At 38.1% G+C, this 25,365-nt stretch overlaps 1 protein-coding gene across 2 annotated transcripts in view; it reads left to right on the forward strand.

Moving 5' to 3' along the window:
* LOC144024048 (sodium-coupled neutral amino acid transporter 3-like) overlaps positions 1–20,962 on the forward strand; it is a 29,157-nt gene extending 8,195 nt beyond the window's left edge. Inside the window, exons 2-17 of one of the 2 annotated variants that reach the window (XM_077530088.1) lie at positions 4,691–4,850; positions 5,050–5,070; positions 5,202–5,283; positions 5,358–5,473; positions 7,397–7,470; positions 7,708–7,800; positions 8,302–8,383; positions 12,409–12,491; positions 13,416–13,474; positions 13,871–14,041; positions 14,208–14,287; positions 14,371–14,471; positions 15,729–15,853; positions 15,947–16,091; positions 17,880–17,983; positions 18,055–20,962. In XM_077530088.1, the coding sequence (XP_077386214.1) occupies positions 4,747–4,850; positions 5,050–5,070; positions 5,202–5,283; positions 5,358–5,473; positions 7,397–7,470; positions 7,708–7,800; positions 8,302–8,383; positions 12,409–12,491; positions 13,416–13,474; positions 13,871–14,041; positions 14,208–14,287; positions 14,371–14,471; positions 15,729–15,853; positions 15,947–16,091; positions 17,880–17,983; positions 18,055–18,159 (1,545 nt within the window). In that variant the 5' untranslated portion in view covers positions 4,691–4,746 and the 3' untranslated portion in view covers positions 18,160–20,962. Of the gene's footprint in view, positions 1–4,688; positions 4,851–5,049; positions 5,071–5,201; positions 5,284–5,357; positions 5,474–7,396; positions 7,471–7,707; positions 7,801–8,301; positions 8,384–12,408; positions 12,492–13,415; positions 13,475–13,870; positions 14,042–14,207; positions 14,288–14,370; positions 14,472–15,728; positions 15,854–15,946; positions 16,092–17,879; positions 17,984–18,054 lie in introns of both variants that reach the window. The other variant, XM_077530089.1, reaches the window with a different exon arrangement.
* Positions 20,963–25,365: the final 4,403 nt, after the last annotated feature.

Below are 25,365 nucleotides of genomic sequence, written 5' to 3' on the forward strand. Positions count from 1 at the left end.
GCGTTTCTTTGCCGCTTTTATTTCGAACTACACTCAAACCTAGCGAATCATTTCCTGAATCAGTCACGTGGTACACCCGCTTCGCGGGGCTTCAAACGTCATCACGTACGTCATCGACACACGCATTGAATCGCCGTTCATGAACCACTCATCTACATTACTCGGCACACGCTTCAGGGATTCGACCCGAGAAGCACATCACTACTACTAAGTCTTCCACGCCGAGTCTACTAAGTCTTCCACGCCGAGTCTACTAAGTCTTCCACGCCAAGTCTACAAAGTCTTCCACGCCAAGTCTACAAGGTCTTCCACGCCAAGTCTACAAAGTCTTCCACGCCAAGTCTACAAAGTCTTCCACGCCAAGTCTACAAAGTCTTCCACGCCAAGTCTACAAAGTCTTCCACGCCAAGTCTACAAAGTCTTCCACGCCAAGTCTACAAAGTCTTCCACGCCAAGTCTACAAGGTCTTCCACGCCAAGTCTACAAGGTCTTCCACGCCAAGTCTACAAGGTCTTCCACGCCAAGTCTACAAGGTCTTCCACGCCAAGTCTACAAGGTCTTCCACGCCAAGTCTACAAGGTCTTCCACGCCAAGTCTACAAAGTCTTCCACGCCAAGTCTACAAAGTCTTCCACGCCAAGTCTACAAAGTCTTCCACGCCAAGTCTACAAAGTCTTCCACGCCAAGTCTACAAAGTCTTCCACGCCAAGTCTACAAAGTCTTCCACGCCAAGTCTACAAAGTCTTCCACGCCAAGTCTACAAAGTCTTCCACGCCAAGTCTACAAAGTCTTCCACGCCAAGTCTACAAAGTCTTCCACGCCAAGTCTACAAAGTCTTCCACGCCAAGTCTACAAAGTCTTCCACGCCAAGTCTACAAAGTCTTCCACGCCAAGTCTACAAAGTCTTCCACGCCAAGTCTACAAAGTCTTCCACGGCAAGTCTACAAAGTCTTCCACGGCAAGTCTACAAAGTCTTCCACGCCAAGTCTACAAAGTCTTCCACGCCAAGTCTACAAAGTCTTCCACGCCAAGTCTACAAAGTCTTCCACGCCAAGTCTACAAAGTCTTCCACGCCAAGTCTACAAAGTCTTCCACGCCAAGTCTACAAAGTCTTCCACGCCAAGTCTACAAAGTCTTCCACGCCAAGTCTACAAAGTCTTCCACGCCAAGTCTACAAAGTCTTCCACGCCAAGTCTACAAAGTCTTCCACGCCAAGTCTACAAAGTCTTCCACGCCAAGTCGTCAAGGTCTTCCACGCCAAGTCGTCAAGGTCTTCCACGCCAAGTCGTCAAGGTCTTCCACGCCAAGTCTACTAAGTCTTCAAAGTCAGCCACGCCAAGCCTTCAACGTCAGCCACGCCAAGTCTTCAACGTCAGCCACGCCAAGTCTTCAACGTCAGCCACGCCAAGTCTTCAACGTCAGCCACGCCAAGTCTTCAACGTCAACCACGCCAAGTCTTCAACGTCAGCCACGCCAAGTCGTCAGTCAGCCACGCCAAGTCATCAAAGTCTTCCAAGTCTTCTGCATCACGCCAAGTCTTCTGCATCACGCCAAGTCTTCTGCATCACGCCAAGTCTTCTGCATCACGCCAAGTCTTCTGCATCACGCCAAGTCTTCTGCATCACGCCAAGTCTTCTGCATCACGCCAAGTCTTCTGCATCACGCCAAGTCTTCTGCATCACGCCAAGTCTTCTGCATCACGCCAAGTCTTCTGCCTCACGCCAAGTCTTCTGCCTCACGCCAAGTCTCTGCATCACGCAACGCCAAGTCCTCGCCATGATCTGGGTACACGTCCAGCCCAGTCTTCTCCACTTCAGTCTCGTCTACGCCATCATGTGGACAGAAAAATGTATAACATGCTTGGTGCATGCAATAAAATGGTGGGGTGTAAATCATGCTCTAAATACAAAAGAATATATATTTGAAGAGTGTTTTAACATGAATTGTTCTGTGTTACTTTGTCTATGTTTGTGCTTATGCAACAAGTGAAAATGTGAAAAAAATGAGGTAAAATAAAGTGCTTATTCATTTTTATTTAAAAACAATATTTTTTCCAAAGTTTTTGGACTCAGGCGTTTTCTTTTTGTGCATAGAATTTCACCTGCTTTTGAAAAAACTCTTTCACATGGTACTGATGAAGCAGGGGTGCATAGATATGAGACAGCAAGTTTGTATAAACTTGGAAGCGCATATTTCTGTGATTCCCAGTACTGAAGGGGATTTTCAACTCTGGGGATATTTTCTTCTCACGCCAAGTCTCTGCCTCACGCCAAGTCTCTGCTTCACGCCAAGTCTCTGCCTCACGCCAAGTCTCTGCCTCACGCCAAGTCTCTGCATCACGCAACGCCAAGTCCTCGCCATGATCTGGGTACACGTCCAGCCCAGTCTTCTCCACTTCAGTCTCGTCCAGTCCTTCCCCACCACAGTCAATAAAGTCATGCTAGTTGCTGTCATTCCACTTTTCCCTGCCCGTTCATTCCGCCTCTGGGTCCGTCCATCACACCCCCTCCGTGACACTAATGAAGCAGCTATTGAGTTTATCACTATTGTGCTGTCCTAAAGTGAACTTCTGACCACGGAGCAACGTGTGTGCATCATCAAGTGGCGGACGCCTTGACAGGAGTCGCATGTGTTCCTGTGGACTCAGAAGGCACGTGGCCGATGTTGAGCTGTCGCTGCCAGGCGCTCTGGACATGAATCTCGTGCCTGTTCCTGCTCCGCCGCGGCCACATGCGCCTCTTCCCCTCTGAACACTTGTCCAACTGACACGACGGAAAATGTTGAGCGATCTTGAACAGCCCCAGTTTCTATGCATTTGATTGTATGTTTTCCAGTCAGCTGTTCAAACATTTCAAAATTCACAAGTTGTGCAGTGGGAGATTTTCACGCTTTGAGTTCAAATTGAAATCCAATTCATGTTTTATTTTTTTTTATTTTTTATTTTTTATTTCGTTCCTTCAACCCATAATTCTTCCAGCATGACAGAATTCCTGAAAACATGGAATGATTGCGTATTACTTTTCTAATACCTTGCAACCAAACCATTAACATACTTTGTCCTGGCTGGTCAGGGTCAGCCAACTCTTACTAATTAAAGATTCCATCCCGTAGCAAGTTTACACAATAAGTAGTCACATTATAATACTAATAAAATGTAATAGTATAATATCACAGTCAGAAATGTGCTAACTGAAAGAATGTGTATTTTTGTTGTTGTTGTTGACATTGTCACGGTAAGCCAAAAAAAAAAAGGACAATGACAGTATGCATGTTACAGTTGAACTAGAATTATGTATACCTAAGGTGGTAGGACCGTCTTGAGTAAATTTACTTATATGGTCACCCTACAGTACAAAAAAACACAGTACACAAAAACACAAGCGCAAACACCCAAAAACTCAAACAGGCCTTGGCCTGTGACGGCGTGATTTGTTTACCTGGCTGACCTATGATATTCTGTGTTGAGGACACGTTTGTGTTACCCAACTTACGGCACCCAGAGACAACATTGTGAGACATTGTTCATGTTGTGCCAACAGAGGAACGGAGTTACGAAAGAGCAGCCATGCTACAGATAGGAAACAAACGAGGAAATATTTTGCCTTCTAAACAAAAGTTTTCTCATGATTTTTTTTTTTTTTGTCTTTATACACTTGTACAATAAGACACACTGCAGAGGCAAATACAACCAATACCAACTATTAGACACAGCTCTTATTTGGTAACAATTATGGTGTTAGGCTAACAATATGTGGTAATTTGTGGTAAATAAAAGCAACAGAATTCCCTACTTTGTGAATTTGACATTACTTTTTAGTGTTGAAGATGACCGTCTACAAATGAAATTTAAGAAGCCAAGCCAACAGTTGTACATGCTAGCAAGCTAACAAAACTCCTCATTAACATTAGCATGCTAGCACTAACGCAACGTGAGAGTTCTCACGTCTCACTAATAGCACAGCATATAGCGGTGATTCCCAAATGTGTGGGGAAACATGAGCAGGTGCGTAATAATTTCTTGACATATATTGACAGGCAGAACAATGAAATGTTCTTCTACTAAGATGACAGAACAATTCACCAGTGTATCCACATGTTGCCATTCACACAACAAAATACAGTACATTCTTCATATTCAGGGTTCGTCTTTCACATATTTGCACATTTATTTTTGGAGTTTAGCTTTTTTCCTCACAGAAAACCTCTTCTTTCACTTTGTGCTCTGGCCAAATTATTGTAAACATAAATATGAGTTTTATAAGATACATGATATGAGCTCTGATTTCTAGATTAAGAGTGCAGATTGCTAACTATTACACATTTTACTGTAGCAACCCTGACTCGAATCTGGTCATGGTACCAAGTTACAAGATATATTTTTGCAGCATAAGAATGTATCTAGGAAGTATATTGAAGTGAATTGAGGCGTTTCATCTTGTGGCAACTAAACACAAACATTTTGAACGGGGCTATTGATCACCAATTTTCGTTTTTTTATTGTGCTGCGATTGGCTGGCAACCAGTTCAGGGTGTACCCCGCCTACTGCCGAAAGCCAGCTGAGATAGGCTCCAGCACCCCCGTGACCCTTGTGAGGAATAAGCGGTCACGAAGATGGATGGATGAATGGATGGATGGATTATGTATTGTGTCATTATTAACTAATGTTTAACGTGTTCCTTCTCCATTAGAGACACTGAATTTTGCTGACAACGAACGATTCAAAGAGCGTCCGCTACACCTTTCAAGATGGAGCAAGCCCATTCGGAGATGAACATCTTATCCAACGGGAAAAGCCACAGCCTCGGAGACGACGTGGACGTGCCGATGAAGACGTCGCTCGAGGATGATCAGTGAGTGTTTAATGTTACTCTGCAAGCATGTCCAAGGAAGTCCTGTGTGTACTTGTGCCATGATTTTGTTTTGTGTTTGCTCATGAGCTTCATAGCAGAGGTTGGGCGAGTGTCAACTAAATGCCTATTTGCTTTTGTTTTGTGTTTTTTTTATTATTGCATGTTTATTTTATTGCCTCAATGGTGGATCCTTGCACAGAAATGGCACTCAAGCAGTCAGGTATGACAGGCTTAAAATGAATTTCAACTTCATTTACTATTATTGACTTTAATTAATCATAACATTTGAACTATATTAGCAATGGAGTTTAACATTCACTTGAACTAATTGTCATTCATGTCTCATATTAGGTTCGATGACCCCGATGGAGGACTGGAGAATGAGGAATTTTTGCCCAGTACCGATGGAAAGAAACCAGTTCGATTCACAGATGTGAGAAAACACAAGTCACTACTACTAGTTTGTATATTTGTTATTATATATTTGTTTTTGTTTTGTTGTATCAGTTTGAAGGCAAAACCTCCTTTGGTATGTCCGTCTTCAACCTTGGTAATGCCATTATGGGAAGTGGAATCCTGGGACTGGCTTATGCCATGGCCAACACGGGCATACTCCTCTTCTTGTGAGTAGTAGCAATTGATATTTCATGCCCTGTTTAGTATTTTGTATTTTGTATTGTAATCCTGGGAAATTTAAGATTACAGTTACAGCACAACAGGAGCTTTAGTAGTCAATGGCGTTCAAGGCGATGGAGTCCCACACATTGATGGAAATGCCATTTCTCATAATAAGCAAGCGAGTGAACCCACTGTTCTACATTCCTATTTGGTCAGAGGGTGCACCCACATCCATCCCCTTTCCCAAGCCCTTAAGTCCGCTCAGTATTTCTGGCTGGGTGAGATGGAAGCCCTGACAAAGCTCCAGCATTCAAATGTTATGTGACCGGGTGTTTCCTCAATGGACAATTGTTTTGCTACACGTACATTACCTACTGTACACTTCTTATTATTATTTACACCCGCATAATGTATTGGAGATTCAATCCAAGAAATGGAAAAAAAATTCTGCCTGTATAAACACAACAAGAGCACTCAGCAAACGTAGTTTTATCCCATCGGATTGATTGCCGTGGAATGTGAGTTTGAGGCCAAACATTGAGGTAGTAAAGATTCCATACAGGTTGATTATTATACATCCAAACAGAGGTCAGGAAAGCTTGCAGCGGTGTCAAGGTCTTTAGTTGCGGTGCACGAAGGTAGCTTACCTAGCTAAGACAGACGTTATTGTTTTTATCTATCCCAATCCATTCCACTTGTGCACCCTGAATTCAAACAAACAGACAGGCGGGCTAAATGACCAGCGGCTACCCAGGCCATGTCTGACAGCTGCGCTCTGCACGTAGTAAGAGGACAGCAATGAGCAAATCCAGACCCCACATTAGGGCTGCAGGTTGGACTATTTTGGGCGGTGGCCTTTCTGGAGTCTGCAAGGGAGTATACTATATATATAGGTGGGTTTATTATGGGACATGATCTCTTTTGATATGCCGGCTATCATACCCAATCTCGTCCTCTGGCTCAGGTTTAGTTTGCCTCTATTTGGGATAATTCCTTACTGAGTATGAAGTGCCACCATCGCAAAACAATTTGTACATCAGCAGCTTAACTAGGATGAAGAAGTTAACCGTATAATACTTTGAAATCAGACTTTAATCTTTAATGGCAAATGAGGACTAATCATAAATTCCAATGTTGCACTTCACATTTCCATCTTTAAATTTAAAACAGCTGCCAGCTGACTTGGTAAAGGTTTCTGGCATTTATTTTTATTTATTTATTTATTTTTTACAGTGCACAAAGTATAAACAGTACAGATTGCAAGATGGATACAAGATGGAATAAGCAGCTAGTCAGTTGCCAACTTACTTAGGCTATAATTTCTGACTCCTCAAGCAACTTGCTTAAAAAAAAAACAACAACAACACTGTTTGTGATGTTAATGGAGACTTAAAGAGACTTTAAGACTTCATCCAGAAGAGGAGCTGTTTACCCCTCTTCCACCAGTCTCCAAAAATGGCCAATTTAACCTTAACAGCTAACCACCAACCCAACAATAAATATAAACTAATATAACAAAAAAAGGGTCAAACATAAAGCAAATGTAATAATATAACAAAAAAATGGTCAAACATACAAAATGTTCAACTTCTTTATTACAAGTGAGAAGAATATAGCAGTGCAGCTAGCAAGCTAGCGACCAGCATTAGAGGCTAACACTGCAATCTAGAGCTTTAGGCTACTCAAACAAACAAATGGAACCAATACTAGCTGAGAATTGTACTAATCTACAATGTAGAAGCATTTTAACAAAAATGTGAAGCAGAAACATTCCAAAATGGGTAACAGCAACACTTGTCTAACATGGAAACTGAAGAACTGCTAACGCTAGACAAAAAGTGGTAGAATGTGAATGTGCCTTCCAACCAGTGAAGAAATAAATTGGACAAGGAGGACAGACTATGTAATTGAATTGAATCATGTTGCAGGTTTCTTCTGACTGCCGTGGCTGCCTTATCATCTTATTCCATTCATCTGCTGCTCAAATCCTCCGGCATTGTGGGTAAGTAAACGTTCTACATTGTCCAATATTCAAATTTCATCCTTCTTACATGTGAAGAGCTGTTTGTAGGATGTTCACTACAGGAATATGTTGGTTCTTGTTGTTGTTGAAGCTTATAACAATGAGAATGTATCGTGTTTTCTGTAAACTTGGGTGTGACAAAGCTCATTGTGTTTACCCAATAACACTTGGGGGAGAAATGACCCTAGATAATGAGTGACAATTTTGTGGTTTCAGGAATCCGTGCTTACGAACAGCTGGGCTTAAGAGCCTTTGGCACTCCTGGAAAAATGGCGGCCGGCATTGCAATCACTCTGCAGAACATCGGAGGTGAGTGAGTGAATCATATCATACCAAACTAATTCACAATAAGTCTAGAGCAACTTTTGACTTATTGTGAATTTATCACCTCATTAGCAATTTTTTTTTAGGCAAATATCACATCATTCTCAGAGATGTAGGGCTTTACATTTAGATGCTACAAAACTCATAGGACAATTCTTCACAATGCAAGTGAATATTATCTCTCTACATACTCAAAACTTGAAGAAAATGTTGAAAGTTCAATATTGGGTACTTGAATTCCATTTTTTGTGTTATCTGGAAAAAAAACAAAAAAACTTGCCATTATTTTAGGCAAGTAATGATAAATCGGCCATAAATATTGATAATTATTAGCGTCCCCTAAATTCCTCTTGATGTTTCAGTGCCCTTGGAATGATGCAGTAGCATCATTGACCCTCATGTCTACCGTGTCAGGTTTCACATTAACAGTGTGCCAGTTATTACGGTGAGGCCCACTCATGCTTCTATATTTTCGCTCTGTCGCAGCCATGTCCAGCTACCTGTACATTGTGAAATCCGAGTTACCGCTGGTCATCCAAGCGTTCTTGAAGGCCGACCCCAACGCAGAGTGAGTAGCAGCAATTAATAGCACTTCACTCGTGACTTCACAAGGGCTGAGCAGCTGTCATTGGAGGGGTGTGGTGAGAATGGAAGCTTGTTATTGAACGAGCAAAGAGGCGGGGCTTATCTGGATAGCTGTCAGCTGATTTGGTGTGGACACAACACAATGTCAACCTTCAGTCAGGCCAAAAGATGCTTTGCATCAGACCACACAGGATTTCTACTGCCCCTTCTGGTGTAAAAACAAACATTGTGCTCAAAAACGACTGCTGCTACATACCTTCGGGCCACTCCCATCCTTAAGATCCAGTGTATACTTCACTCATTCACGCGCAGCCATTTTCACTGAAGCAACCTCCTTCACTCCCGGCTGTTTTACTGGATTTTGACAGTGGCCCTACTTCATTTTTTCAATGGATTTTAACAGTATATTTAGTGATGCCCTAATATGGGAAAGGAGAGCTACAGTCTCAGATCTACTTTTTGGGTGTTCACCGAACTTGGAAAGGACCATGAAACATATAAACACATTGAGTACACAGTGGAGCTGCTGTTGGCCACAGCTCACGCCCAGACAATCACGACGTCACACCCCACCCCACCGATCTCCGCCTCTTAAAGGCACATTCATACAGCATTTTCTATACATTTTATGCTTTCAATGGTTTCCACTGTAGGGTTTACTATAGGTCAAAATATATTGTTGAGTTAAATGACTTTTCAGCAGATGCAAACAAAAAAGTGACAGCAGCAGATGGTGCGACACGAGGTCTTCATTCCGAGTGTGAGGACGGGCCTCCCCGGCGCCGGCCCTCCTCGAAGTGTCATGTCCGCCCGTGCCTGCTCCAATCCATGGCATCAACTAGTGAGCATGGAATGAGAGGCAGGGAGTCGTGTGTTTTTTATTTACAGCCCCTGCTTCTTAAAATAGATGGCGATGACTTGCGGCTGACGAACCAAATGCCGCCTCCCACTTAAGAAGTCATTAAAATACTATGATATAAATGAGTATATAGCAGTACAAGATGTGAACGTGCTATAAGAGGTAAAAATAGTGGATTTTTATGTAATTGGCCACACAAGGAGAAATTGAACTTGAAACTTGCACTTGACTCTTCTTGGTCCTGAAGAAAGCAAAGGGTCACATTTCAGTTGGTTACATTTCAGTTGGTTACTTAAATGTACATTTAAAAAGTGAAATGTAATAAATAACACTCAACAGGGTTCTTATTCAATAGAAGAGATGCTTTGACAAAATAGTGCTGTACATAAACAAACATCAGTTTTGCGGTAAACAAGAACACAAACATACAAACAACTGCTATCTAAATTGTTTTATTGACAAGTGATTTGTAATTCAATTTTCTGATTATTAAAAAGAGGCGGAATTTGTTAAGCTTCTCAAATAAACTACAAAGGAAACCACATTTTTCTAATAGAACTTATCAGGATCCAACTGTTCTCATCTGTTTTAAAATCTAGATTAACCCTATTTAATTACTTTAGCATTTAACTAGTGATGGGCAAGTACTGATACCATCTGTCGATATCGGGCCGATACCAGGCCTTATTTTTTAGGTATCAGTACTTGCGTAGGCAGCCCTCATGTGGCCACTTATTTTAGGATCAGGAACAAAAGGCACACATCTGACAGATGCCCATTAAATTTATGTATTTATTTATTTATTTATTTTAATACTTTTGTTGCATGTTTATGAACAAATGGGGAACAAATAATAGAAGATTGAATTTAATTTAAATGAAAACATAATGCAATTTTAAGGAAAATTGCTATATTGGGATATATAGGTCTTTCTGTAAAATTACCTGTCGTTTTGTTTTATTTTGGGGGAAATTTGTATGCGTCAAAAGTACTAGTTGTATTCGGTACTCGGAATCGGTGACTACTCAAGAATTGAGAATTGAAAAAAAAAGACGTATCGAACAAACCTAAATTTAACATTAAAAGAAGCAAGGCATTATTAATAAATGCACTTTTGAAACCTATTTTATTTAATCTAATCCAAGACCCATCTTAAAAAAAAAAAAAAAAGTGAGAGCAACAATTTTAAGGAGACAAATTAAAGAACATGTATAACCTGATGACTTATTCTAAGAAGTGTATGCATATTTCTGCTTAGGTCACATATACAAGCACACATGAACACATACACATGAGCGACACATTTTATAAGTGCATAACATTCTTCTAACAACCTGAAAGAATGCTCTTCTTTTGATATGTAAAGCCTGCTAAACAGTACTTGAACTTGGCTGATGTGAAATCTGACCTACTGGGAGGTTACTAAAAGATGACGTAACTTGCAAACCACACGCACACAAAGAAACACACTTCTTGGAGCTCCATCCTGCTACGCGGATGCCAAGGATGGATGTTTGCACTTTACCATCATTGCCCCCTCGAGATGATATTTGTTTTCCTTGGCACGCCAGGTGAGAAATCTTTCCCCCCCCCCCCCCCCCCCAACCCCCCCCCCCCCACGCCATTAAGCACACTGCTGGCCGCTTGCCTCGAAGACCAATGACAAGCTGCACATTGTTGACTGTAAACTGTCGTGGAGGCCTGTCAAAACAATGAAAAAATACTGCAGGTCCATCCAAACAAAGTGGAGGTCAGCTATCGCAGAAAAAAATCAGCCAAGGTTTGCCTCGGTGGAACCTCTAAAGTCAAACACCCTGAAGTGGTACAATTTGGAGTTCAACCAAAAATAAAAGTTTTTTTTTTTTTACCGATACCAGCAAGTACTATAATAATGATAATAATGATGATGATGATTATAATAATGATAATAATGATGATATTAGTATAATAATAAAAATAATAACTAGTATAATAATAACCAATAATAATAATAATAATGATAATAATAATGATAATAATAATAGTAGTATAATAACCTATATTATTATTATTATTATTATTATTATTATTATTATTATTATTATTATTATTATTATTATTGTTATTATTATTGTTATTATTATTATTATTGTTATTGTTATTGTTGTTATTATTATTATTATTATTATTAAAGTACTTGCTAGTATTGCTCTGAAAAAATTACTCGAACAGCCCTAGTTTTTATTTTTGGTTGAACTTCAAATTGTACCACTTCAGGATGTTCGACTTTACCCCATAATAATAATAATAATAATAATAATGATAATAATAATAATTATTGTGATCCTACTACTACTACTACTAATAATAATAATAATAATAATAGTGTTAATAATTCAAGATAATAATAATGTATATGTATAATAACAATATAATAATTTATTCTTCTTCTTCTTCTTCTTATTATTATATCTCAATATAGCATTTTTTTCTTGAAAATTGCACAAAATTGGCGTCAATTTTCTATTCTTCTGAATTCTAATTTCTAGTTCCTGATTGTAAAATGGTCACAGTATCGTCTGCCGTCCTGAGTACTGATAAATTGAAATAAGGCCTGGCATCGGTACTCGCCCATCCCTAATTAAAAAAACAAAAACAAAAAAAAACGTTACGGTGATGTAAGTTATAAGAACACAATGTTCACGTGTACATTATTTCCCATGGTTGAAATTAGAACAACTTGGAAGCCAACCAGGAATTGGAAATGTACTGTACATACTGTATAACCGGCAGGTGTTATGTTTCATGATTGTCATCAATGGACAGCTTGTTGAATGGGGCTTACATGTGACGTTCACATTTAGCAGATTGAAAACAAGGCAATGCCAACATTGGATATGCAATTCCAGCCGTGCATGTTTTGCAGACGACGTGGCTTGCAGACGTCACATCGGTGCGTTGGGTTAAGCTCGCCCTTCCTTTTGTGCAGCTGCGTGCGCTCCCATAGTAAATCCTGTCATGTGGGATTCTATTTCAGTGGGGGTACAGAAGCAAACACTGCACAACTTTAGCTTGATGTGTTGGAAAATCAAATAATTCATACAGTTGCACATAAAAGAACATTACATTCTAAATAGTGACTTCACTTTTTCCCTTCCTGTCCTTAACAGTCTTTGGTACTTGAACGGCAACTACCTGGTCATCATGGTCTCTGCCAGTGTCATCCTGCCCCTGGCCCTGATGAAGCAGCTGGGTGAGTGGACACTTGATCTCCTTGCACATGCTGTTTGACTCAAAGTTCAAATCTGCTTTCACATGCTTGCAAAGTGAGAGTATTTAATTCACGATGAACCTTTCACATTTTAGATTGATATGCATAAATAGTTTTGCTTGAAGACTCTAAATTGTCTGTAAATGAGAATATACAGTAAATATGACTGGTTGTTTTGCGCTATTTGCTCTTTGATTGGTTGTCATAAAGTCAGATGACATGGATGCTTTGGTAGGTTGGTTTGGTCTTTAAAAAAAACAAAAAAAACAAAAACATCTTGATGGCCAGTAACTATAAAGTCAAGTGATTAGTGAGTTTTGGCCGAACTAATGGTTGTGAAAACAACAAACACCAAATTTGAAATCAACAAAGACAACATCCAGGCCATCGGGAGTGGCGGGACAATTCCTGGTGGGCTGCTAGAGGGCGCTATTTAGCTCAGTAATGCACCAGAAATGGTGAGAACAGGTTTCAAAATAAGAGTACTAACAGGAAGTACGGTGTTGGCTGCCTTCATCTTGTGAAAATGTGTAAAATGTCTCACCCTATTTCATGCACGTTTGCTTATTGGTCCCTTGTTGTCCTTTTTTTGCCCATTTTATGTTCACATGCTTCAAATAAACACTGATCATGCTCTTGTAAGGGCATTCATTTGCAAAATACATTTTTTGATCAAATGCAATATGAATATTGTTGGAAGGAATGCTCATCTAGTTTACATTGATGTAAAATTGTGTATGGCCATTAAAACGTGAGGGCTGAAAATGAGTCCTAGTACAGTCCTAGTATGATTGGCGCTCTAAAAGAGTTTGACATTTGCTCAAATTGAATTTATTTATTTATTTTTGAAGTGAATATAGAGTTAAGAGCCTCTGTTACAAATCCCTTGTTTCTGACTTATTTCAGGTTACCTTGGCTACACCAGCGGATTTTCTCTCAGCTGCATGGTGTTCTTTCTCACTGCGGTATGTTGACCGAGTAGTTCTTCATCATGCTGATCAAATTTCGGGCTCTACTTTTAGGAGTTCAGTGTGAAAAGTGGTGCATCTTCATTTTGTGTTGGTTTAACCATTTTTGGGAATTTGGCAGATCATGCTGGGTGATCCGGCTGACCAAGGGCATTTTCTCTTTTGTTGATAATTGACAATTCGGTGACAGAAAGTAAACTAGACTTTAGACTAGCTAAAAACAGGTCTAAGTTGTGGTGCAGGTGGTGTTATGGGATTTTGGTGGATTTAAATTAATTCATTGAATGCATTAGTATCATCAACAATTTTATTATATTTAATAAAACACTCCCCTGGGCGGGGGTTGTCACACACGGACACGACCAACGCCCTCTCGTCGTGTCTCCCTTACAGGTCATCTACAAGAAGTTCCAAATTCCGTGTCCCTTCGAGGAGTTCAGCTCGCTCAACCACACCGCCGCCCACCACAGCCTGAACGTGTCGAGCCACGCTGGCGAACACCCGCTGGGGCACGAAGAGGACGACGCCCTTTGCGGGCCGCGCATGTTCACCATCAACTCGCAGGTGAGGCCACATCACGATCTCTTGGACAATTCTACTTCCAAGTTTGTGGGAAATAGTTCGGGGAGTTGTGGAAAAACATTGATCAAGCATCTTTGAAATGAACAATTCATGTTATTATTTTTTGTTCACTTCCTGTAGGTGTAATGTATTGCGTGCTTCTCCACAGACAGCCTACACCATCCCCATCTTGGCTTTCGCTTTCGTTTGCCACCCCGAGGTCCTCCCCATTTACACTGAGCTCCGCGAGTGAGTTGCTTTTCACGAAAATGCAAGTTTTCATCATCTTTGACTCCAAAATATATGACGTGCACATTATTTTTTGTACACAGTCCCACGAAAAAGAAGATGCAGAAGGTGTCGAACATCTCCATCTTTGTTATGTACTCAATGTACTTTCTGGCAGCTCTCTTTGGCTACTTGACCTTCTACGGTGAGTGCTCACATTTGATTCCAAATCACATGTCCATACATTGATTCATAACAGAACATATATACAGTAAACAGTGCTCTTTTTAGAATACAATATAAGGTTAAAAAATTATCAAGGATCAAGGAGGGTGATATGCAAAACATAATCATTTTATATTTTAATAGCTCCAAAACGGGGAAAAATATTTTACATCGACTGGCCACATCATTAGGCACACCTGCACAAATAAATGTCATGAAAAGCCTACTAAAACATCTAGAATGTATTTAATGGCAGGTGTGTGCTGATGACAATTTTAACATGGGTTTGAATATGGGTGGCATGAATGAGTGGTTAACACGTCCGTCTCCCAGTTCTGAGGACTCGGGTTCGAGCCCAGGCTCCGGCCTTCCTGGGTGGAGTTTGCATGTTCTCCCCATGCCCGCGTGGGTCTTCTCCGGGTACTCCAGTCTCCTCCCACATTCCAAAGACATGCATGGCAGGTTAATTGGGCGCTCCGAATTGTCCCTCGGTGTGCTTGCAAGTATGGATGGTTGTTTGCCTCTGTGTGCCCTGCGATTGGCTGGCAACCAGATCAGGGTGTACCCCGCCTACTGCCCAAAGCCAGCTGGGAAAGGCTCCAGCACCCCCTGCGACCCCTGTGAGGAATAAGCGGTCAAGAAAATGGATGGATGGTTTGAATATGATTGATTAATTCACACATCCCAATTATGAGGGTGTAACCACTTATGTAACTACATATCCTCTCTCAAAAACTTTTTTTTTTTTTTTTTTTAAAAAAAAAAATCTGTTTATACTTAGGTCAAATTATTGGTAGACAATGAATTATCTTGGTCTCATTTTCTTTTCTTTTCTTTTTTTTTTTTTTTTTAAATCGCAGAAACATGACATTTTACTAGGGGTGTGTAGACTTTTTATATAAAGTGTAAATAAGGCGACCAGAATAATAGAATCAGATTTATTGGGCCAAGTATGTAAAAACACACAACGTATTTGTTTTCACAGTCACAACCTGTCTGAGGAACATGGAAAAATAACAACGACCAACAGAGGGAGCCAGAACGGGAAGCCTGGCGGTTCTCTAATTAGTGCCCCTAGTTTCTTAGATTAAATAAAAAGGAAACTAGGGAAGAAGTATGACCTCAAAACTGGCTGTTATTATCTTTGTAAGGGCGGAATTTTTGATGCAAGGCTTTTGTTGTATCTTACCAGTTTTGGCACCTACTTGTTAAATAATTTCTCAATTTATTCCTGCAGACAATGTGGAGCCAGAATTGCTTCACACTTACAGCCGCATCGATCCTTATGACACGTTGATCCTGTGCGTGCGCGTGGCCGTCCTCACCGCCGTCACGCTCACCGTCCCCATTGTGCTCTTCCCCGTAAGTTTCCGCTTTCTTATGCTCGGAGACGACAACACAGCACAATAATATTGGTTAATCTCATTTTCCCTGCCCATATGCGTGTGTACACAGGTGCGCAGAGCCATCCAGCAGATGTTGTTCCCCACCAAGGCCTTCAGCTGGCTGCGTCACATCGCCATCGCTCTGATTCTGCTCATGTTAATCAACATGCTGGTCATTTTCGCTCCCAACATTCTGGGCATCTTCGGAATCATCGGTTAGTACATATTACGCAAAGCTATACTGAGATACTATAAATAAATGACTGCTGAATAGCAAGCCAAATCATTTAGTTCACAAAAATCAACTCACTCAAAATTATATTGTTGAGATGCTATGTTTGTCATGTTAAAAAATTGCTACTCAAGTTTAGAGATGTTACGATATCCAAACATCACGACACGATATTATCACAATATAAATGTCACAATATGATAATTATCACAATATTGTGGGGAAGTTGGCGATACAAAAAACAGGTCACAATATTGGAAAAAAAATGAGTTCATACTAAAGAAAAAACCCACACAATATTGTGCTTTTGTATATTACGGCAATGAAAAATATGATAAAAAATATTATATACAAAATATATAAATATATTTTGAGGCACTTACTTGCTAATGCAAGCTCACACATATTGACTCACAAGCATATATATAAAGGTTTTATTTTAAAAATATTTTGGGTATTTTACGTTTTTTTTTTCTGGATTATTATTTTTTTTAACCATTTTCTGTGAAAAACAATTCACATTCACATCTATAGACGATTTATAGTCTTCTCTAGTCTAAAGATTAGAGAAGTTTCAACTGTTCTGTCTTTATATGAATGCTCATTTTTGATGTACTTTACTTCAAATACTGTGACCTAAATTTATCCAGTATTAGAAACAGCATTCAGTATGATGCACTACAGTTCTACAACACCTCAAACAAAAAGCACTACAATAAATGCATTATAAAAAAAAAAAAAGTAAATACTGCTCTGAAAGCGTCAATAAAAGTTAAATGTATTTTAGTAACGCAGAAAGGAGGATTATGACTTACTTATTGTGTCTGTATTTACAGTCTGTGTTTACACATAGCCTAATGTTTGACATGACCTAAAAATCTAAAAAAAACGTGACCACTGCATGTTGACATAGAAAAGCGGAAAAAAGAAAAAGAAAAAAACTGTACTGCCAAAGAGTGTAAATATTACTGTGCAGCTTATTTCACAGAATTGAGGTCATGTTTCTTCGGCTGGCGGTGAAAGTTGAAAGTGTTTTCGCTTTCATGCTGTCAAGGACGTTTTCAAAGCTTGACAAACACAGAAGGGGTTCAAACGTAAACATACACAGTGATATAGCGAGATAGAAGCTGAATCACCTCTAACACACATTTGCACCTACGAGTCGTCAGTAGTGATCGTATAGGAAACATTTGTGTTGTGCGAAGAGCACAATCGATGTCCTCGTAACACATTTGAGGCGCTCAAATTAAAGTCAGGATGTACCAAGTACCACGTTGAAAGACGATTATCCAAAAAGACTTGAGTAGTGATGAGACTTTTGGCTCTTTCAGGGGAGCTGTTCATTCGGGAGCCGTTCACGTAAAAGAACCGTTCAAAATACTGGCTCTCATGTTTTTTATTTCTTTCTTTCTTTTTTTTTTTTTTTTTTTTTTTTTTTTTAAATATTTTTTATATTTTTTTGCGGGGGGGGGGGGGGGGGGGGTTGTCGGGGGATGACGGCTCTCGATAAAGACTTGGTTCCCATCATTCACGTTGAAGAGCCGTTCAAAAGACTCGATTCGTTCCTGACCGACACATCACTACTTTTGAGTGCTGTCATTAGTGCAAAAGACAATCAAATAGAGCATAGGATTAGGGTGTGTACACTTATCCAACCATTTATCTAGATATACAGCACTAGACTGTAAATATTCCAACCCCATTTATTAATTCTTATGAAACATAAACCGATGCATTTAATGGCCATGTTGACTGTGCTTCATGGTTCCAGGTGCCACATCTGCCCCTTGCCTTATTTTCATCTTCCCTGCCGTCTTCTACATCCGGATTGTTCCCAAAGAAAGTGAACCCATGCGCTCTGTTCCCAAAATCTTGGTGAGACCATCCAGACCCGTTCCATTTCCAATCACGTGATGCATTGATGCGATTATAACCCTTCGTTATAGGCCGCCTGCTTTGCCGCCTTGGGTGTCTCCTTCATGATCATGAGTCTCAGCTTCATAATCATCGACTGGACGTCGGGGAGCAGCCGGGCCGGCGGGGGCCACTAGAACCTGCGTGATCAGGCTGAAGAGCCCCGAGGATTAAGAGCTCGGACGTAAAAGTGCCTGGCAAAAAGATCACATTTGTTTGGATAATATACGCTTACACTCACTGGCCACCTGATTAGGTGCACCTGATAAGGCTCAAGGCGTCGCTAATTTTACGACTCTATGATGGAAAACTGCACCGCATCACATTGAGAGAGGTTTTTATATTTTTCCTACTAAGGTTAACCAAAATAGTAAATAACACTTCCTCATGGGATGCAAACACTTATCATAAAAATAATTGTAAATGATAGCTTTTTTAGTTATTATCTTTTTAAAACCAAATTCATTGCTACATATCGAATTAGATTGTGGCCAGTGAGTGGACAAGAGCATAACGATGCGCTTTAACTCTTTCACTGCCAGTTCAGGAAAAAAAAATGAATCTTTGACGTCTAAAGCCGTTTATGGCAGTGATTGTATTAATTTCACGAATGAACTAATTGCAACCATGAGCTAATCCAGCCACGTTACCCACAAATAACGGCAGCTGGTACTGTAAAAACAAACATCGGATACATTTGCAAAGTGTAAAAAAAAAAAAAAAGGCTAATAAGTTATTTTCATGTGCACAAGTAGAGGAAAGACATTCAAACAGGAGTGAGTATTTATATAACTGTTTTTTTTTTTTTTTTTTTGTAATTCAAAAAGGACAATGTTTAACTACTATTAGAGTTAATTGCTCAGATACATGATTGTATAATTTTGTTTTGATTAATCTTACAGTACAGATGATGTCAAACTGACAACATATTTTAATATCTTCATCACTCTTTGCACAACTACGACGAAACACATCTACCTGTTACCTCATATATATATATACAAAATTATATATAGCCTGGTCAAATTAAAAATGAGATTTTGTACTTTGAATTTTTTAAGTGGTAATAACGCGAGAAAGTTCTGAAACATGCGAAATGCATATTTCGTATTCCCACACACGGCTCAACTAGTCAGCTAATCCGCTTAATTGCTGATTTTGTTTTGTACTTCTTTTTTAATGAATCATAAAAATAATATTTTTTTATTTTTTAATCTACAGACAAACGTTTGACATTAATGTCGGTGCACGATCCTGGTTCAGTACGTTTCGAAATTAAAAGGAGAAACTCTTTTTTTTTTATTTTTTTTTTTATTTTATTTTATTTTATTTATTTTTTTTTAAATGGCTAATAAACATTTTATGGGTCACTTTTTTTGTGACATTATCATCTAAAAGACTAATTCAACTATCTAAAAAATTAACGACTAATGAGTCATGCTGATCTTAACTCATTTCGTATTTATACGTTTTTTATGTTGGTTTTTTTATTCTTGAGCAAACAGAAGGTTTTGAAGCAGCCTCTGAAGTGAACGCTTGAAGCAATGGTAGTCATTACAAAAACGACCTGCAGGTGGCAGCAGAGTATAAGAGATCAACCATGGCCATGTTGCAACAAGCTGTTTTCCCCTCTGTTTTAAACAGAGTTGTGAATAATGATTAAACTTTGCGATATTCCAATGCTAATTGTTGCAAAACAGAAACAGTTAAAATATATTTTTTCCTGTAGTTCTATTTTGTGGGCCTTCAAATCAGTCAAAATCCAGTAAAACAGAGCAAAGGGGGTTGCTTCAGTGAAAATGGCTGCGAGTGAATGAGTTTATTGTGACTCTAATATAGTCACAAGTACGTCTAAATTTATTACCACTAAAAGAATCATTTTTGGGTCTGTAATATGTGCAAAATAACTAAAAGACATTTTCATTGTTGTTGAATGACAAAAGCGTCCATTAAGAAAGAATGTGTCTGCTAGTTCGTCTTGATTTGTGCTGATGCCGTAGTTTCAGGTGTATTTTCAGATTTAAAAAAAATAATAATAAAAAATGTAAATGTAATGAAACTTCCCTAAAAGGCAGAGCAACATGAATTTCAAACCCACAGGTGGGTTTGATTGTTCATTTGGCAGAAAAAAAAGAGCTCTTGTGAGGATCATTTTGTTGTTGTAATGAAGTTGCAAAATAATGTTCTATTTTTAGTATTTCTACTCACCTGATGTTGATGATTCATCCCCTGTTCATTTCAAGCTTAATTCTTTCTTTTTTGTTTTTTTTTAATACACACAGCACTAGCAACATGCATAATTTTGTATGCACTCTTTGTGCTGATTGAAGAATGTTCAATATTTTCAAAGGAAATATATACTATATTTATAATTATAAAAGCATAAAACAAATTCATTCAAGGATACGTTTTTAAAGAGCTATTTTCCCACAATATTTACAGCTTGTGCCCAAAAAAAGACTTTATATTCTAACAGATGCCACAGTTTATTTACGTATAAATCTATATTTGGATTGATGCTATTAAGATATTTTCACAGATGAATTGTAAACAACTCAAGGAAATGATTGTGCAATGTATCTGCAGTGTTTTTGCTCCGTTCTGTGTTGTGCAAGAGAGTACTTTTATTTGAAAGGGATAATGCCAAAACGACAACAAACTACCTACTGTCTTGGGAAAAAAAAAAAAAAAAAAGCCTTTAACATTTTGAACACGCAAATGCTGAAAGGTCAGTGAAAAGAAAATGTCAAACATGCAATTCTTGTTCTTAAAGATGTTCTTGGTAATGACGCGTAAAGTTTATGAATGGCTAATGAGACTTGGCTTTATGTTGATGATGTGTATAAATGTAAACATTTTATATTTGTGAGGCATACTGCGTTTGCCGCTAGTAATATGTACATAGTGGGTTTTAGTTTGACAATAAAATAATGATTAATATTTTTTTTTCCATCACGACTTGTGTCATCTTTTCAGTCTTGTACTTGTTGGTATTATTATAATTATACGTGTATTAAATATTATTTGTCATTCAAATCTAGTTTGGTATCGTGTGTTCCCCCGATTTAAATGTAGAAACTCGAAAAAAAAAAGGGGGGGGGGGGGTTGTTTGGATGAACAGCCAAAAAGTGCGTTACTCTATGTTTAATCTCTCTAAATTTAATCACCAATAAAATCAAATACTGTCCATGTAAAAGCAGAGTGTGGAATTAATGCGACATTTGTACTTCAGTGGGAATTTCTGATTCTAATGAAGAAACAAAACGGGTGTTGTAGTCCTTTAATACAGTATACAATACAGTTACCTACGGTAATCTACGATTGCCCAGCAGAGGCCGCTGTTTGGCAACTTCTCATTCTTTATCGCTTTTGCCCTCTGCCAGAAAAATACTCAAATTAATAAACTTGAAATGAACTAGTAAAAACAAAGTTGTTGTTTTTTTAAATTCTGTGGTCTATCAGAAAACTGGCCTGGACAAAAATGAAAGTACTTTTGGATAACCTCTTGCGGGAAAGTGCAACTAAACCATTTGAGTGACTCATAACTTATCACCTGTTACCTTTGTCAGGTATTTCACCACTCCTTAACTCCACTCCCGCCCCTCATTCCATGTCTCTGCTTACACCACAAATGATAATTATGATTAATATCAGGGCTCCTCAGAATAGTATGATTATTTTTGCTCGATCCATTCCACAACTGGAGGATAATTTTTTTTGTCCGTTCCATGATATTTACACGATTTACACACAAAATACACAAACATGCTCTTTTGTGTAAATTGTCCTTAAAGGAAATATGTAACTGAAGTGGTAGTAAAACAATTTCTAAATGTTACTGTGTTCAAAACAGCCACACCCACCAACAAAAAGAAAACGAAAAAATCTCTCATCCCTCGAGGAAGCGAGGGATCAATAAAAACAAACAAAAATAATAATTACTGACATCAAAAAAAATGACATCATCTAGGTAATTGCTTTTACCTGAGTGTGTCACTCAACTTTTTTTTTTATTTGTTAACAGACACAACTATCACAAGCATAAAACTCTTATATTAATATTGATTTTCAACCCTGATACTTTCAAATAAATTAAATATTGAAAATTGATTATTATTCCAACAAAAAGTACATTTCAATAAAAACATTCTAAAAATCAAACAGTTGAGATTTGAGCTGGAGGACTCAAGTTATATGATACTTGTTTATTATAAGTTTTTTTTTTTAAGTAAATGTAAAAAATGATCACCATTTTCTTTCTTTCTTTTTCTTTCTTTCCGTCTGTCTGTCTGTCTGTCCGTCTGTCATCCACCGAGAACAGAGCTCAAACAGCTAGATAACAGCTAGCTAGCTTGATAACAGCAAGATATATAGCTTGTTAGATGAAGAAAAGGATAGTTAAATTTTATGCGTATTTAGCGTCATTATCGTTAAGTACTTTCCCATCCCCATTCAGTGAAAGTGTGAATGTGAATGAGAGAATGGTTGTCCAGGGTGTATCCTGTCATAGGGTGACCAAACGTCCTCGTATGGGAGGACAGGCCACTTTTTTTTTTCTTTTTTTTTTTATTATATAAATTCATGGAAATGTCCATTGTGGTTTCCTGGCCTGTTGTGGTGACTCGAGAGTTTGTCTTTTGTTTTTTTTTTAGTCTTGATCCTGCTGCTCAAGCAATGTTTGTTTTGTGCTTTTTATTGAGCGTACTCATCTCACTCTTCCCAAGTCACATGTATTATTAACTAAAACACGAAACAAAGACACCGCTTCTCAACCATCACAAGCAGGCGTAATGTTTCTTAATCTTCCAGCTGCATTTATATGAGCCTTTCAAATCGGAAGGGTTTTAATTTAGTTTTTCATTTGAAAAGATTGGGATGAGCAAACCTTATCCTGTTTGGTGCCGCAGGGAGCAGGTGCCGACTTCCTCCCACATTTCAAAAACGTGCATTTAAGGGGTTGTGCAATTGCAATTACAAAATCAGCATAATCATAAAAAAAAAGATTATTAATATACATTTTTGAGTTGTTTAAATGTTTACATTAGCACCTTTTTTTAAATTAAAAAACAACTAATTTAATCAATTTTTGTTTCATCCAAAAAGAACTTGCACAATTATAGTGTTTAAAATCATTTTTAATTGTCTTAAATTTTTTATTAAATTTTTACATTTAAACATTTTCTTGTTTTGTACCAAAAAAATTGTCCTACTACACAATGCACGTGCTGCACTCCAACTTCAAGTTATTGCCAACAAAAACAAATTTATGTTAATATAAATTCTGTTTGGTCCAAAAGGAACTTACATAATTAAAATTTTTCTGTTTTTATTAATTGGTCTTAATATTTTTAAATATATATACTGTAATACATTTTCTTATTTTATACCATAAAAATAATTGATTGTCATATTGCACAGTGCACAAGCTGCACTCCAACTTCAAGTTTTTGCATAAATAAATAAATAAATAAATAATGTATATTTGGACCAAAAGGAACTTAAATAATTATACTGTTTCTATTTTTTTTTAAAAATTGTTCTTAATATTTTTAAATGCTTAAACATTACCGTGTTTGGTACCAAAAAAATAAATAATCGTTTGAATAATTGTGATTTCAATTATTGCCAAAATAATCGTGATTATTTATTTATTTTTCTATAATAGAGCAGCCATATGCGCATTTTAATTTCACCGAAGACTAAGTTGTCTTCCCTGCTCTGCGTTTAGCTGGCATCCAGTGATCTGGGTGAGGCCCCAGATCACGACCAACCCCAATAATGAGGACCAACGGGACAGATAATTACAGTATTGGATTTTTTACTTCCTCGTTCCTCTTGGCCCATTCGTGAGCAGCAGACTGACGAGTCAAAACGAAAGAAAATGAAGATTGCTCAATGATGAAAAGCAAACCACAAAACGCAATGCATGGTGGTAAACTCGTTTGACTGCATTTGTGTTACAGCCCAACTTGTTTTTGTCCAAACAAACGCCTCATGAAACCAACGCATGACGTACGTTACTTGCTTATCTCCTCTTTTATTTTCGATACCATTCAAATATAATCTGCTATTCTAAAAACTAGCCTGAGTGCATTTATGTTTCAGCACAGCTTGTTTTTCCCCCAAAACAATTAGATTAGATTAAAGTTAAGAAATCTACTGAAATAACACAAATTGAAAGAGAAACAAATATTTTCATGAGCATTTTTTCTAAAAATGATAATTAGTTGAAACTACATTTTATGCACTTCAATTCACAAATATGGCACTTTACTGTACTTTCATTTATTTAATTCAATCTCCGGTGTAATAATCTTATTTATTGATTTATTGGATTATTATTATTATTATTATTATTATTATTATTATTATTATTATTATTATTATTATTAATTCAATCTCTGGTGAAATAACCTTATTTATTGATTGATTTTATTTTTTTTTTATTTCATTTTTATTACTATTATTATTAATTCAATCTCTGGTGTAATAACCTTATTTATTGATTGATTGAATTATTTTTTATTTTATCTGTTCTTATTGCTGCTGGACATGTAAATTTCCCGGAGGGAGCCATCCCAAAGGGATCAATAAAGTCAAGTCTAAGTCTAAGTCTAAGTTTTTTTTTTTTTTTTTTTTTTTTTGTCAGTTAGTTTCTGACATGAGCTTCTGGGGTTCATTTTAAATGTATTTCGTTGTTACTATACGATATAGTCGAAAGTGTACCAGTAGTTGTAAAGAAAATAATAATAATAATAATAATAATAATAATAATAATACATAAAATATACAAAAATCTTCTATGCCATTCCATTAGCTCAACAACAGTCCATAGTGCTATGTAGCTCTCTAACTACTGCTGAACCTCCTCCATTAGGACCTGGAAGTCGCCCAGATAACTTTGCCAGATTCCTTTTCATTGAGTTCCGCCTTCAACACCGTACAGACACACCTGATAAACCTCACAAACGGATCCACAACTTCCTCATCGACACCGACAGACTGCAAGCTGTAAGGGTGGCCTCAACCGCATCCCCTGTGCTCACCATCAACACCGGGGTGCCACAGGGATGCATGTTGAGTACTTGTACATTTTCTACACCGATGGCAAAATGGCCAGCCCCTGAGATGGTATAAGATCGGCTTGATTTTGCTGATTAATTCATATTCCACTAACGCAATATTAACCAGAATACCATATTTAGACTAGTGGGGCTGCATAGAACACGAGACTAAGTGCAATTTCTGGAGAAATTGCGTGGGAATGCTGAAAGCTGAACACTAATAGCTGAATGCTAAGCTTTGAATGCTTATGAAGTAAATGACCTCTTGATTACTGGACA

The sequence above is a fragment of the Festucalex cinctus genome, chromosome 8, assembly GCF_051991245.1.
Source record: "Festucalex cinctus isolate MCC-2025b chromosome 8, RoL_Fcin_1.0, whole genome shotgun sequence".
Classification (NCBI taxonomy): Eukaryota; Metazoa; Chordata; class Actinopteri; order Syngnathiformes; family Syngnathidae; genus Festucalex; species Festucalex cinctus.